At 52.0% G+C, this 12,572-nt stretch overlaps 1 protein-coding gene across 1 annotated transcript in view; it reads right to left on the bottom strand.

Moving 5' to 3' along the window:
• Nucleotides 1-10,660: 10,660 nt before the first annotated feature.
• Nucleotides 10,661-12,572, bottom strand: part of HCN4 (hyperpolarization activated cyclic nucleotide-gated potassium channel 4) — a 107,712-nt gene continuing 105,800 nt past the window's right edge. Inside the window, 2 exon segments of the mRNA XM_010005893.1 lie at nt 10,661-12,046; nt 12,048-12,217. Coding sequence (XP_010004195.1) covers nt 10,661-12,046; nt 12,048-12,217 — 1,556 coding nt within the window.

The raw sequence follows: 12,572 nt of genomic DNA, 5'->3' as shown, positions 1-12,572 counted from the left end.
ACCACCTGAGCCAGACACAGGACAGCCCTGCTTACACTTCCTGCAGCTACCCCATTGCTGCAAAGGCTGGGAGAATTACATGAGACACAGAATCATAGAATTGTTAAGGTTGGAAGGGACCTCATCCAGTTCCAACCCCCCTGCCATGAGCAGGGAACCTGTAGACCGGGTTGTACAAATCCTCATCCAACCTGGCCTTAAAAACCTTCAGGGATGGGGCATCAACAACCTCCCTGGGCAACCTACTCCAGTTCCTCAACACCCTGATAGTGAAGAATTTCTTTCTAATATCTGCTGGAGACATCACAATAAAATCACCACACATTCACTTAATCCAGACCAGCAGTACTTACCCTTAGCAGGCATCAGGTGAGGGAAAAGCATCCACTGGAGTGCTGCAGGCTCCTCTGCCTGGAGGTTTTGCTGTGTCCCTTTTTCCCTTTTTTCATATCAGGCTGGCTGGCAGTGCCTTCACCTCCTGTCATTTCAGCACCCTGCAAGGACAGGGTGAGGTCCTGGGCTGCAAACCTGAGGGGGGAAAGAAACAGCAACCCCCTTTGTAACCTCAGTCACTGTCCCCAGCTGGCAGGGGTGCCAGGACATTCAGCAATGTGTCCTGACCCGACTTCAGACCCCATGTTAGGACCCTTTCATAGGGAGCATGAGTTTGCTGGCAGAGCTCAGTCTCCCCAGGGACAGCACAAGCAGACACTCAGGTCCCACCTTGCAGCAGGACAGGGGGGACATCAGACTCTAGGGCTGCAGCACCATCTGGGGGGGGCGGGATGCAGGACCCAGAGTTAGTCCTTGGGCTCAGCAGAGCCCAGCCATGGTCATATGTACCCACTGTGCCCTGGCCAGCGAGAACCTGGGATGGCTGTGCCCGACAGCCCTGTCCCACCCTGTGTCATCCCTGATCCCAGCATCCTTGTACGTGAGGAAAACACCAGGCCCTGCTTCTCCTCCGTGGGCACTGTCACCATGGGAACAGCATCCACTTCATCTGGCCAAGCTCTGCTGCTGAGGCCAGGGTGGCTTCCCACCCACACAGGGGTTTCCTCACTGCTGCTGTGCTGCTTTACAAGCACAGCCCTGGGCTCACACTGCTCCTTATCCATCTCCTCACTACCTGCAGTTAAGGACCTGAAGCCTCATGACAAAAAAACCACAGAACACAAACCCCTGTCACTGGGGTAGGACACTACAGAACCACAGAATGTTAGGGGCTGGAAGGCACCTCTGGAGATCTTCTAGTCCAGCTCCCCCAGGTTGGGATCCCCTAGAGCAGCTCACACACTGAGGTACTGGCAATGAGCAGCCACCAGGGAAACTTTCCCCATGGGCTCTACACCCCAGCACCATCCCTAAACCCTCTGCCAGCACCCCTCAATCTGAAGGGCTGTCCCCACGTTGTCCTGTGGGGATGCCACTGCTGTGCCCCAGGAAGAGCCACCTCCAGAACACTCCAGGCCCTGCTGTACCTGGGGAGCAGGATCCCTCCAGCAGCTGGACCATATCTTGCCCTCCCTAGCCTGGGGCCTCTCCCTTTATCTCCCTCTGTCTCTGCCTGACTGCCTTTGCTCCTCTGGAGCAAACCAAAGGTTGCTGCATTTCTCCAGCCTCTTTTGAAGAGGCCTATGACCCTCACTACATCCCCATGCTCCAAAGACCAGGCACAGCCACACAAGGAGACACTTCCCAGGGCTCCCCTCAGCTGCATTCCCTCCTGACACCTACAGCATTTGCTCTCCTCCTTTGCCCAGCTCTGGGTGCCAGCACAGATAACCAGGCTGGTTCCTCCCAGCCCAGCCTGCCCAGGTTCCCTCACCACTTCATCCAACCCCTGGCACTGTTGTTTCATGAGCTCCAGCAGCCAAAAGCTGCCATGGGCCCAGGCACACCCAGGTGAGCTGCAGAACCTCAGCCCGAGGGGGAAAGAAATCATGTTGCTGCAGAGATAGGACAAGCCAAGAAGACAAAGAACCCCTGGACACAGGGCTGGGGGAGGAATGGTGTCTGCGGCCCAGATTGCTGCCCAGGCCTGGCCCCAGACCTACTGGCACTGAGGGGACCCAAAGGACAGGGCACACAGCCCAGACACCAATACACTGCAGCACATGGCACGTTTCACTCCAACCACATCCCCAGGGCACCTCAAAGTGGAGGGCAGACATAGCCAGGAGGGACAGAGTCCCCAGTATTGACTAGGAGCACAGAACCAGAGCTCAGCCCTTTCCCCCACAGTTGCTCCCAGCCACCAGGAACTAGGAGGACCCTCCAAAAAGTGGGCTTCAGATAGGGAACCACCCCCAAACCCCCACCACCCATCTTACCTAGCCAAGCATGAAGGAGCCTTCTACTTGCTGTGAGGAGCTGAGGACTGTGATGAACACCTGCCCCTTTGTCCCTCCCCTTCCCAGGTGTTCCCCATGTCCAGGACATGGCCCTTTCCCAGCTGAAGGGCATTAACCCAAGTGCCTGACCCAAAGCTGCTCAGGGCTGGGGGCTGCTTATGGGCTTTGTTTTGCAGGCAGGCCTGGATTTAAGCACTGAACAGGTAAATTAGGTTATGGTAGGGGGATCCATCCATCCAACCGGGATGATTCTATGAAACAGGGGTGCTGGGCAGCAGTGGAGGACAAGGAAGATCAAATGGGATGAGGGCTGGAGTGGGGATAGGACTTTCCAAGCAGGGTGGCTTCAGGGGCTGTGTGAGACCATGCAATGAGCCACTGAGAGCTAAGAAAACCCAGCAAGCAAACAGCTTCATGGCAAACCAGAGGTGGATTCTGAGTCTCTGGTGCTTGTGACTCACAAACTCCTAGAGTCCACAAGGCTGTCTGCCTGTTTTCATACCACTTGAACCAAATTCATACCACTTAAACCAAACCCTGTGATTTTGGAGACCATCTTGCTGGAGGTAGGGAGGGGAAAAAAAATGTTGTGTCCATGCACAAATGCCTCTAGGTTAATCCCAGGGGACAGGTACCCTCACCATGGCTCTGTGGCCTCACACTGGAGCCTTCATAGTAGAGCTACAGGTTAAGCATCCAGGGCAGGTCCTCAGTTGCCACAGCCCTTCCAGGGACACAGGGTTTACAGTGACATGAAAGAACAAGTTGTTCTGACACTAAACCTTTGCCACAAACCATGAGCTGCAAGAGGGTCCTAAGGCACCAGGAAAAAGATTAATAATCAATCCATCAGGGACACTGTTCCTGCCCAGCAGCGCAGCCATGAGCTACAGATGTGGTTCAGGCCAGCAATGTGCTTCCCCTAACAGTGTCCCCTTCCCTCCCCAGGCTGGCCACAGGTTCCTGTGCTCCTGGCAATGCATTCAGGCTGCTCCTGGGGAGGGAAGCAGAAATGTTTAAAAAGGAGCAGCACTGGTGCCCTGTCCTCCATATTTCTACTCCTACTAAGAGCAAGAAGTGACTCCCAAGTCTGCTACACCCTTCTGACTCTGGAAGGTTTGCTTCAGAAGTGCCAGGTCATGGGTGGTAGGGATGAGTTCCCTTCTCCCAGGTGGCTGTTTCCAGGATGGTGAGGCAGCTGGGCCAACTGGAGCATCAACAACAGCAAGGAGCAGCTCCCATCTCCAGCTCCTCTGCTCCCTGGTGAGCCACCCCAGGGGCTGTGCTGGCCCACAGAGCATGGAGGAGCAGCATGTCAGTGCAGTGGCTGTGCAGAGGTAACAGTGATGGACATGCACAGGGCTGGAGCTGACAGTGTCCTCTGGCCACAGCAGGAGGCCAGCACGGGTAGAGGGGACACCTGAGAGCCAGCACTGTGTCTGGGGAGGGCAACTGGCCATGGCCTCCTATGAGCCTCCCCAGCCCTGCACACTGGCTCTGACAGCCAGAGTGAGCTGGGGAGCTGCTGGGAGCCAGGAGTGGGGGAGCCCCAGCCATGCCCCCCACAGCTGATGGAAGCAGGTGTCTAAAAAATCAAATAAAAGAGGGGGAAAATGACCCTGAAGAGCTTTGTTAATTTGCAGCACAGTCAGAAAGAGCAGCTCCCCAGAGAGGGGAAGGTGTTTAAGACATGTGGCTCTGGGAGATGCTGTTAATACCTTCCTGCCTAGCTCTGCAGGACCCTGCAGCTCCCACCCCCTTCCCAGTGGAGTGTGGCTGCCTTGGTGGTGGGATTTCTGGAGGATGTGGCCAGCCTGGCACACAGGGCAGGAGAGCTGGGTCCTGCAGTGCCCATGCCAGCAAAAGGTCACTCAGTGGAAGCCCTACAAAGGGCCTGACATTTCCTAGGCAATAGCTCCCATTTTAACCTGCCCAGCTGTCAGTTCTCCTCTGTTAAAACAAAAGAGCATCGACCTCTTCTAAGAAACTTCAATCAATGTCTTTTCTAATCAGGTGCCTGCTAAAAAGTGGGTTTGAGAACAGTCAGGGCTGGTGATTAGGGTCAGCTGGTCACTGGAGGCTGAAAGGCAGCTGGTTTGCAGTGCCTTCTTCAAAGAAAATCAATATATTTTCCTGCATTTCTAAGTGGCAGAACCAAGTTAGGATTTTCTTCCCTTCATTTCCCACTAGCAGATGGCACTGTATTCAGCTCCATTAAAATCAGAGCCTCAAGTCCAAGTGGGGCTCAGTATGCTGGAATTGGTGAGAGAAAAATACCTGAGGCCTCTGCAAATGATGTGACAAAACCCAATCTGCATATACTTGTGTTAACATTCACCCCATTTTTCTCAAAAGGGAGAATGCAGACCGTGAGGGAATTTGCTTGAAGACACCTTGTCAATCCAGCCAGCAATCCCCTGGGATTGCTGGGAGCCCAGACTGGCAGGGGCAGGGACTGTGCCTGGCAGGGACACTGGCAAGGCCCCAGCACTGTGCTGGCTCTGGTGGCAGCACAGCCCTAGGCAGGTCAGAGCCTCAGCTCCCCCACAGCTTCACTGAGGTGCTGCTGAGGGTCATCACAGAGGGTGGCACCTGTAGAAGACAGTTCACATAGAGCAACACTGTGCATGTCCTGGGTCTCCCAGCCCAGCACCTCAGCACTTTCAACAGGGAAACCATTTGAGGCTTCAGACTGATGGTCTGTGTTGAAAAACAGGCAGTTCTCAGGCCAAGCTCTGGGCCAAGACCCAGCTTCTCCAGTTAGTTTCCTCTTACCAGAAAAGCAGGGGTTAGATAAACCTACACCTCTCCACAGAGGGGTAGGATTGCTCACAATGTGCCTATATGGTGTGATTTCTTTTCTGCAGGTTTCTGAGTGTGGGCTTGAGCTTAGAAACCAAATCAGGTGCTGGTCACACCCTGGCTGAGGGGCCACAGGCACACACAAAAGCTGGCATCACAACCTGAGCATGTCTCTGTGTGGGGAGAGGGAGAAATGTGACCAAGGGACTGCACAGCTGATGCAAAGCAGCTGCAAAACCACCTGTGATTCCTGAGGGCAAAACCAGCCTGCATCTTGCCCTGCCCTGCTTCTCTTCCTTGCTGCTGAGGGCAACTATTGAGCCCAGCTTCAGTTCAGGAGTGGGGATGAGCCACCCCCATCTCTACTCACAGGCCACCAGTCAGTCACTTTGGCCAGGGGTTGGATATTGCCCACAGGGGGGTAATGGTGGATGGGGAGGGAGTCTATGGTGTTGAACTGACACCAGCAAAGATGGACCTCTTCTTCATGCTAGTACATCCCAGTTCCTGGGCTTTTAGTCCCTGCAGCCATCAGCCTTGTCTGGCTCTCTGCAGCACTGGCAGAGGAGGTGAGCACTGGAACAGAGCATTGGCACCTGGTTCCCAGGGCCTTGGCATGGGCTGGCCCCTTTCCTCCCTTCTCCTGGGACTCCCATGGTACTGATGCCCCAGCTCGACCTCTCAGGGGCTTGGAGAGGTGGCTGCCACCCACCAGAGCTGGACAGGGATTATTACCTTCCAGAGGAATGATCCTGCCTCCCCGGGTGCTGGGCCCATGCTGGTGCCAGCAGCAGCTCTCCCTGGCTCTAGCTGTGGAGCTGTAATGCTGCCCTTGCCTACAGGAAGCAGAAACTCCTGGTCAGTCTTTCAGTCCAAGCATCATCCCCAGCACCTCCCTGTCAGGGGTGTTGAGGAGCCAGCCCTCATCCCTTTCTTTTCCCTCCCTGGACTCCAGCTGTCTCAGCTATACACCTTTGCTGCTTCCCTGGGAGCAATATTCCTACTCTGACCCCATTTCCCAGCAAGGTCCTGCTGGCAGAGCTGGGCTGGACTGGAAAGGTTTCTGTCCACTCCTCCACCTGAGAATATGAACATTCTGTTTGTGGCCTCATCTTTTCCCCCCCCCTCCATGTCTCCAGTCGCATGGGGATTTGGGTGCCCTTCAACCATTCATTGGTGCCATCCATTGGTTTCTTTGTGGGGCTGGTGCAGACCCAAGGGGCAGATTCACCATCTATTATATATATATACTATATATATATATATTATGGTGGGTTTTTCTACCACTGATGGTGCTGCTTCTGGGTTCTCTAGAGAGTGGAGCCAGGGCTTTACTTTGGTTAGGGAAAAGCTGTCTGTGCAATCCTGATCTGCATAAGGCAGAGACATGGCTACTAGCTGTGCTGGAAGTTCAGACTCCAGTAGCTAAGTTGTCCCCGACTCCTCTGGTATCATGATTGTCATGAGGACCTCATGGTCTGCTCTGCCCTTAGCAAGGCCATGAGATCCTCCAGTCCTGCCCAGCCTTCTGCAACTCATGGCAGAAGGAAGGACTTCTGACATGGCTTGTAGTGAGAGGACAAGGGGGAATGGATGAAAACTGGAAGAGGGAGATTGAGGTGAGACATGAGGAGGGAATTGTGGAGTGTGAGGGTGGTGAGAGCCTGGCCCAGCTTGCCCAGGGAAGCTGTGGCTGCCCCATCCCTGGCAGTGTTGAAGGGCAGGTTGGCTGGGGCTTGGAGCAACCTGGGCTGGTGGGAGGTGTCCCTGCCCATGCAGGGGGGTTGGATCTGGATGATCTTTAAGGTCCCTTCCAACCCAGACCTTTCTGTGACTCTGTGATACACCTCACTACCACAGGCTATAGGACACACTCCAGCAGCTGGGAATGCTTTGCCCTGTGTTTTCTTGGCTAGGAAGAAAGGCCATGAGGACATAAAACTCTGTGTGAGCTACTGACCCAAATCATCAATTTTATACATATGTCCTAGAGTGGGTTTGGACAAAAACTCAAAGAGGGTCTCACAGGAGTGAAATGAAAACTGAGAGTTGAGGCTAATTTTACCTTTCTAAAATACACCAGGACCTGACCTTGGCATCCAGCTTAGTCTGAGACCTTGAAACAGCTACCTCTGTTCTCCCACTTTAGCTCTGCTGCCTGTGATATTCCCTATTCCAAGCTGTTAAGGTGGCTCCTGTGGCTCTTCTCCAAGGATCACAAAGTCAGGTGGAGTTTCTGTACCTGCCGTGAACGTGAAGGATTTTCATGCACACATTTGCAAAACCAGACTTCTCCTTTGTACTGTTAAAAACTGAATGACAGGCAGAAGTACTAAACTTTTGCTCTCAATGGCTTAATACCCATTTCCTACAAGACCGTGAGGTGAAGATGAGGCAGCTCTAAAGACATCAGAAAAATACAGCCAGGGAGTGAGACAAAACCCTGTGTCTTCTGTGTTCAACAAGAAAGAGAGGACTGAAATGCCACCCAAGTATTTTTTTCTTCTTCAAACCTCACCTCACGTTGCCTGAAGTTCAACACTTAAAGCAGACAGCAAGTCAGAGGGATGGGTTTTCACATTTTTATTTACTAAGGTTTTTATTGTGTGTTTTATATTGCAAACCCCACCCCTAGAACTCTTCCCTCCCTTCCCCCAAATAAACCAAAAAATAACAATAGTAATAATAAATATAGTTCCACCTACTGAGACAAGCCTAGTGTTGCCTGGGGTCCAGTTGGTATAACTCAATATTGGCTACTGCACTGCTAAGAACTGGAAAATCAAACAATATCCCTGTGAAAAAGAAAGCAAAGGAACCCAAATGAAGAAGGATGATCACCAGACTGGTGGATGGAACACGTGTCTACCAGAGACAGCCCTCGGGGTGTTCTGTGCACCTCTGTTGGTCTGAGTGTCCACAGGGCTTGTTGAGATTCAAGTACCAATGCAGCAGTCACAGGACAGTCATCCACCAGGGCTTGGCATTGCTGGGCTGAAGACCTTTCCCACCTGCTTTAGATGCCCCAGACCCAAACAGCTTAGCTCCCAACCTCTTGAGATGCTCATTCTAGGGGCCCTCTAGCACATGGGGAAAAAAAGGTTGCTTAGACAACTACAAAACTTTAAAAGGATATTGTGAGTCTTCCTTCTAGGAACTGCCTCATACCTTTGAGCACACGAGAGGGTCTGTGAAGCTGCTTCGATCCCATCAAGTGATTCTGTTTCAAGATGAACCTGTACATATTTGGAAAAGCAGGATCTATATATCATAATTCTCACCTGCCAATCAGTCCTACAGGAGGATCAAAACTGACATGGGTTTTAAAACTAGGAGATACATATATAGAAATGTGTGTGTGTGTGTGTGCACTTACAGATGTGCATAAATAGACTACAGATGTGTATAACTGTTTACTATATATATAAAAGCATGTGTGTATATATATATATATATATAAAATCTATACACACACACACACATGCACCCCTCCCACCACACACACTCACACATAGATAGTTGTATGTAGCTAGTAGAAAAAACATTTCTAGAGTTCCCCTGACCCTTTAAGGAAGACCAAGCTGATAACATCTGAATTCTGAGCCACCAAAGCACGTTGAAGCAGGAGTGCCCAGGAATGCTTGCAGCAACATTCAAGATACAGGCACATGTCAAGAGTTTTGCAAACGATTCGGTATAAAAAACAACTGTCAGCCACTGTTTTGGGAGAGAGTTGGGGTGGGAGGAGGTAAAAGAGGAGAGTTACATGGACCTGTATCATTACTGGGATAATAACAAGTTTTTTTGGCACTGCTGCATGAAGTCCTGCCTGCCCTCTGAGGGCTGGAGAGCTGGAAACTGAGAGAGGCTGGACATGTGTTTCTAATGTGTTAGAAAAGTTGAGCACCTCTTACAGTGAGGTGGCTGGAGACACCTCTTGGCCTAAGGAAAAACCAAAGGGGAAGGAAGGACTGAAGTAAATGAAAAGGAGACATTTACTCTAGAGGTAAAGGCTGTGGCTTCTCAGTGCTGTGTGCACCCAATAGCCCCTTACTGTCTTCATCCCACTTTGACTGCCTTAAATCAGGGGAGCCCAAACAATCCAGCTGAAGGTACCTGCCAGGCCCCAGATGTGTCCAGTGATGCTGCAACTGCAGGGCAAGAGCAAAGCCCACCAGGTGCAGGCTTGTTATTGCTGGTGAAATCAAGCAAACGATTTCAGATCCCCCATCAGAGGAGAAGCATGGACCATGGCATGGACCATGAGAAATTTCTGGTCTAATCTGGTTTAATGATACAAAGATAGTTGTAAATCTGGAGGATTCTTGGCTGGGCACTACCCTTGGTGCCTCAAAGCTCAAACTCCCCTGGCCTAAGGAGGAAGAGGGCTGGGGTGACTGCACCCCACTTCTCAATCTGTTTCTACTCAGTTCTCTTCAAAGCAGCCAGCCCATGGACACTGACACATTCCAATGAAAGAGGGAAGGTTAAAGTGCTGCCTCTTTTTTCATCTCTCCCCTTGCTTTGCACTCTCCAACCTGGAAGGCAGCACACGTGCTTTCCAAACCATGGAGAGGTTGAAGCTTGGACTCTTCTTCTGGCTGAGGCCAGCTTCCTGGCCTGTTGGCACAGAGACAGGACTTCTCCCACAACCCACATCCACGACACTTACAAAAACACAGATCATCACTGCCCTCCTTGTGACTTACAAGGGATTGCTTCTTGTTCCCACTAGAGCATCAGTGGAATAAGAAAGAGACAAGCATCTGAAGTCAGGCCTGTCCATCTCCTGGCCACCTTTAACTTCTTCAGATGGAGTCCAAACTCAGCCCTTGTGAAATTGCTAGAGGGGGCTGCATTAATGAAACTCACCCCTCTTCTTGCTTCCTCTGCAACCTGCTGATCACAGGACAAAACTTGGGAGGAAGTGAAACTTTCTGGTGTGCACAGTGAGCCATCCAAGTCCCCCCATAACCAGGTGCTGAGGGCCAGGTTCACAGCTGGTGCAACACGATGATGCAAAGCTGAGGCCATCCAGAGCTGTCCTAAAACCACCAGCTACAGGCCTGACCCTTTTCCCTGACAGGTCTGTTTCCTTTTACGGCCCACGTCAACCTTGGATCTTTCTCTCAACAGGAAAACCTTTTTTGGTGGCTTCTATGGCTGATCATTCATATGTTCCAGCTCAGGCACATGCCTTATCTGTGCGTTACCTCGTTGGATTAAATTTGCTCACATCCTTTTGTTCCATGTAATAAAATATTCTATAAAATCAAGTGACCAAAAATCTATAGCTCTAAGAATACCTGGTTATCTTCTTTTTCTGTTGTTGTTTTTTTTGTGTGGGGTTTTTTTTGTTTGTTTCTAATCACAGTTAAACCTAAATAAAAGAAATGGAGAACAAAGAGGGGGCAAAGGGGAAAGAAAAGGAAAACATGATTCATGAAAGTCTAATCAGGAACTGAATTGCAAGGCTGACATAACCAGCTCTCAGAAGAACGTCCTCACAAATTGGAGGGCAGTTTGGATCTGACAGGTTCCAGATCCCCTGTGAGTACTATGGATTCTTTCCTCCCACCAGCAGTCAGAGCAGCAGCGCCGGCCCCAAACACCAGTGGATGCGGCAAAGAACCTGAGGACATCTGACGTGGTAAAGTCACACGGCCAGGAATGGACCTACAAGGCTTCCCAAGAAGTCCAGTACCTCCACCAGGAAAAGGAGAGAAGCTGGAAACAGATTCTCTAGAGGAATGAGGAGAACTTTGGCTCAGTGTCTGAGCCAGCTCTTGGGGCAAAGATGGCTGGGAAGCAGAAATCAACTTGATGTCCTGGTTCAGCCGTCCCGGCGGCACGGGCGGCGCGCTCTTGGACGGCAGGATCTGCGGAGGTGGGCTGGCGGTCTGAGGCAGGAGCAGAGATCCGTGAGAGCCTGAGGCCCCAGGAGGGCCACACTGAAAAGTTCTTGTTGCCACTGGGCTCTGACTGGGAGGACTAAGGCCAGAAGGGGTATAACAGGGAGAGGCGACGCCAGACTGTTGGAGTGGAGACATGGAGGCAAAAGGTGGCCGTTCTTGGTGGAGCTGGGCTATCGTTCCAGTTAAAGATCCTAATGCACTTGAATGTGTTTGGCACAGGCTTGAGGACGGCCCACCAGAGGCCTGTGCCAGCTGGCTTAGGCTGGACGATGGAGAGCTGGAAGAAGGAGGGGGTTGGAAGTGATTCATGCCCCCCAAAGTCCCATTGCCCGAGAGCTGCTGTAACTGTCCTCCCTGCAGTGGTCTTGTGGTGGACTGGAACTGGTTGAGAAGACTGGGGGGTGAGTTTGATGATAGTTGGGTGAGTGATGTTGATGGGGAGCTAGTTGGGGCTTGCTGGAAGTGCCCAAATCCACTGCTGGAAAGGGCTGTTTGGGGCTGCTGCTGCTGCATGGGCTGAGCTGTACCTAAGGGTGATCCAGAAGGTGCATGTTGGAACTGGCTCATCCCCACGGAGGATGTGCTGCTCAAAGCTGGCTGGCTTGAGCCACCTGGAGGGGATCCCACGTGGAACTGGCCTAAGCCAGCAGCAGCTGAGAATCCTGCGAGCTGCTGGATGTGGAAGGAAGAGGACGAAGGGGTCTCTGCTCCTGGGGTGTGGAGCTGGGATGGAGTGCTGGAGGGCGAGCCAACGGCAGAAGGCCCCGTCGACGGGATGAGAGACTGAAGCCTTTTCAGCTGTCTTGGAGTCTGGTTGGATTGCTGTCCCAAGGAGCCCAGGACGGACACTGGAGGACGGAAGATGGCAGTGGGGAGGCGTGGGTGGTGGGTCAGAGCTATGGCAACAGACGTGGTGGCTGCTGCAGCCTGCAGGGGTGCCTGGATCAGCGGGGTCCAGATGACAGGGGTGGGGGTGGGAGGCAGCAGCGGCAGCAGCGGCGGCGGCCGCCTGGACGTTGTGAGCACAGTGTGCCATCTCCCTGTCGTGCTGCACTATCTGCTGGATGATCTCATTCTCCTGGTAGTTGAAAACACCTGAATTGAGGTCATGCTGGACTTTATGCAGTAGAATTGAATTTTTCTTGCCTGTAGAGAAAGCAAAGCGAGAGAGTCATTCTGAGGTGTTAAAGCACGGGAGGCATCCTCAAAGCTTTCTGCCAGAGTTCCCTGAAATTGTTGGCACTGTCTCCCCTCCACTGTCATGATGGGATCTGTGTACAGGCTCTGTGCTCCAGCAACAAGCTGACAAACATCACCCCTTCTGCTTTTGTGGCATGGTCAACACATGTCAAGGCTCCACAACAATAGTCCTGACAGGACACATATTCTTAGTCAGACAGTAAAGCAATGTTTGCCAAGTATGGCAGACGGGTCACAAAGCTTACAGATCTGGAAGATTCCCATTTTGAACCTCATAATCTGAACTTCCATTATTCTCTTG

This window comes from Chaetura pelagica, unplaced genomic scaffold (genome assembly GCF_000747805.2).
Source record: "Chaetura pelagica isolate M959 unplaced genomic scaffold, ChaPel_1.0 scaffold369, whole genome shotgun sequence".
NCBI classification, from domain to species: domain Eukaryota; kingdom Metazoa; phylum Chordata; class Aves; order Apodiformes; family Apodidae; genus Chaetura; species Chaetura pelagica.
Note: the sequence above shows the minus strand (reverse complement) of the source record. Positions and strands in the feature narration are given on the sequence as shown.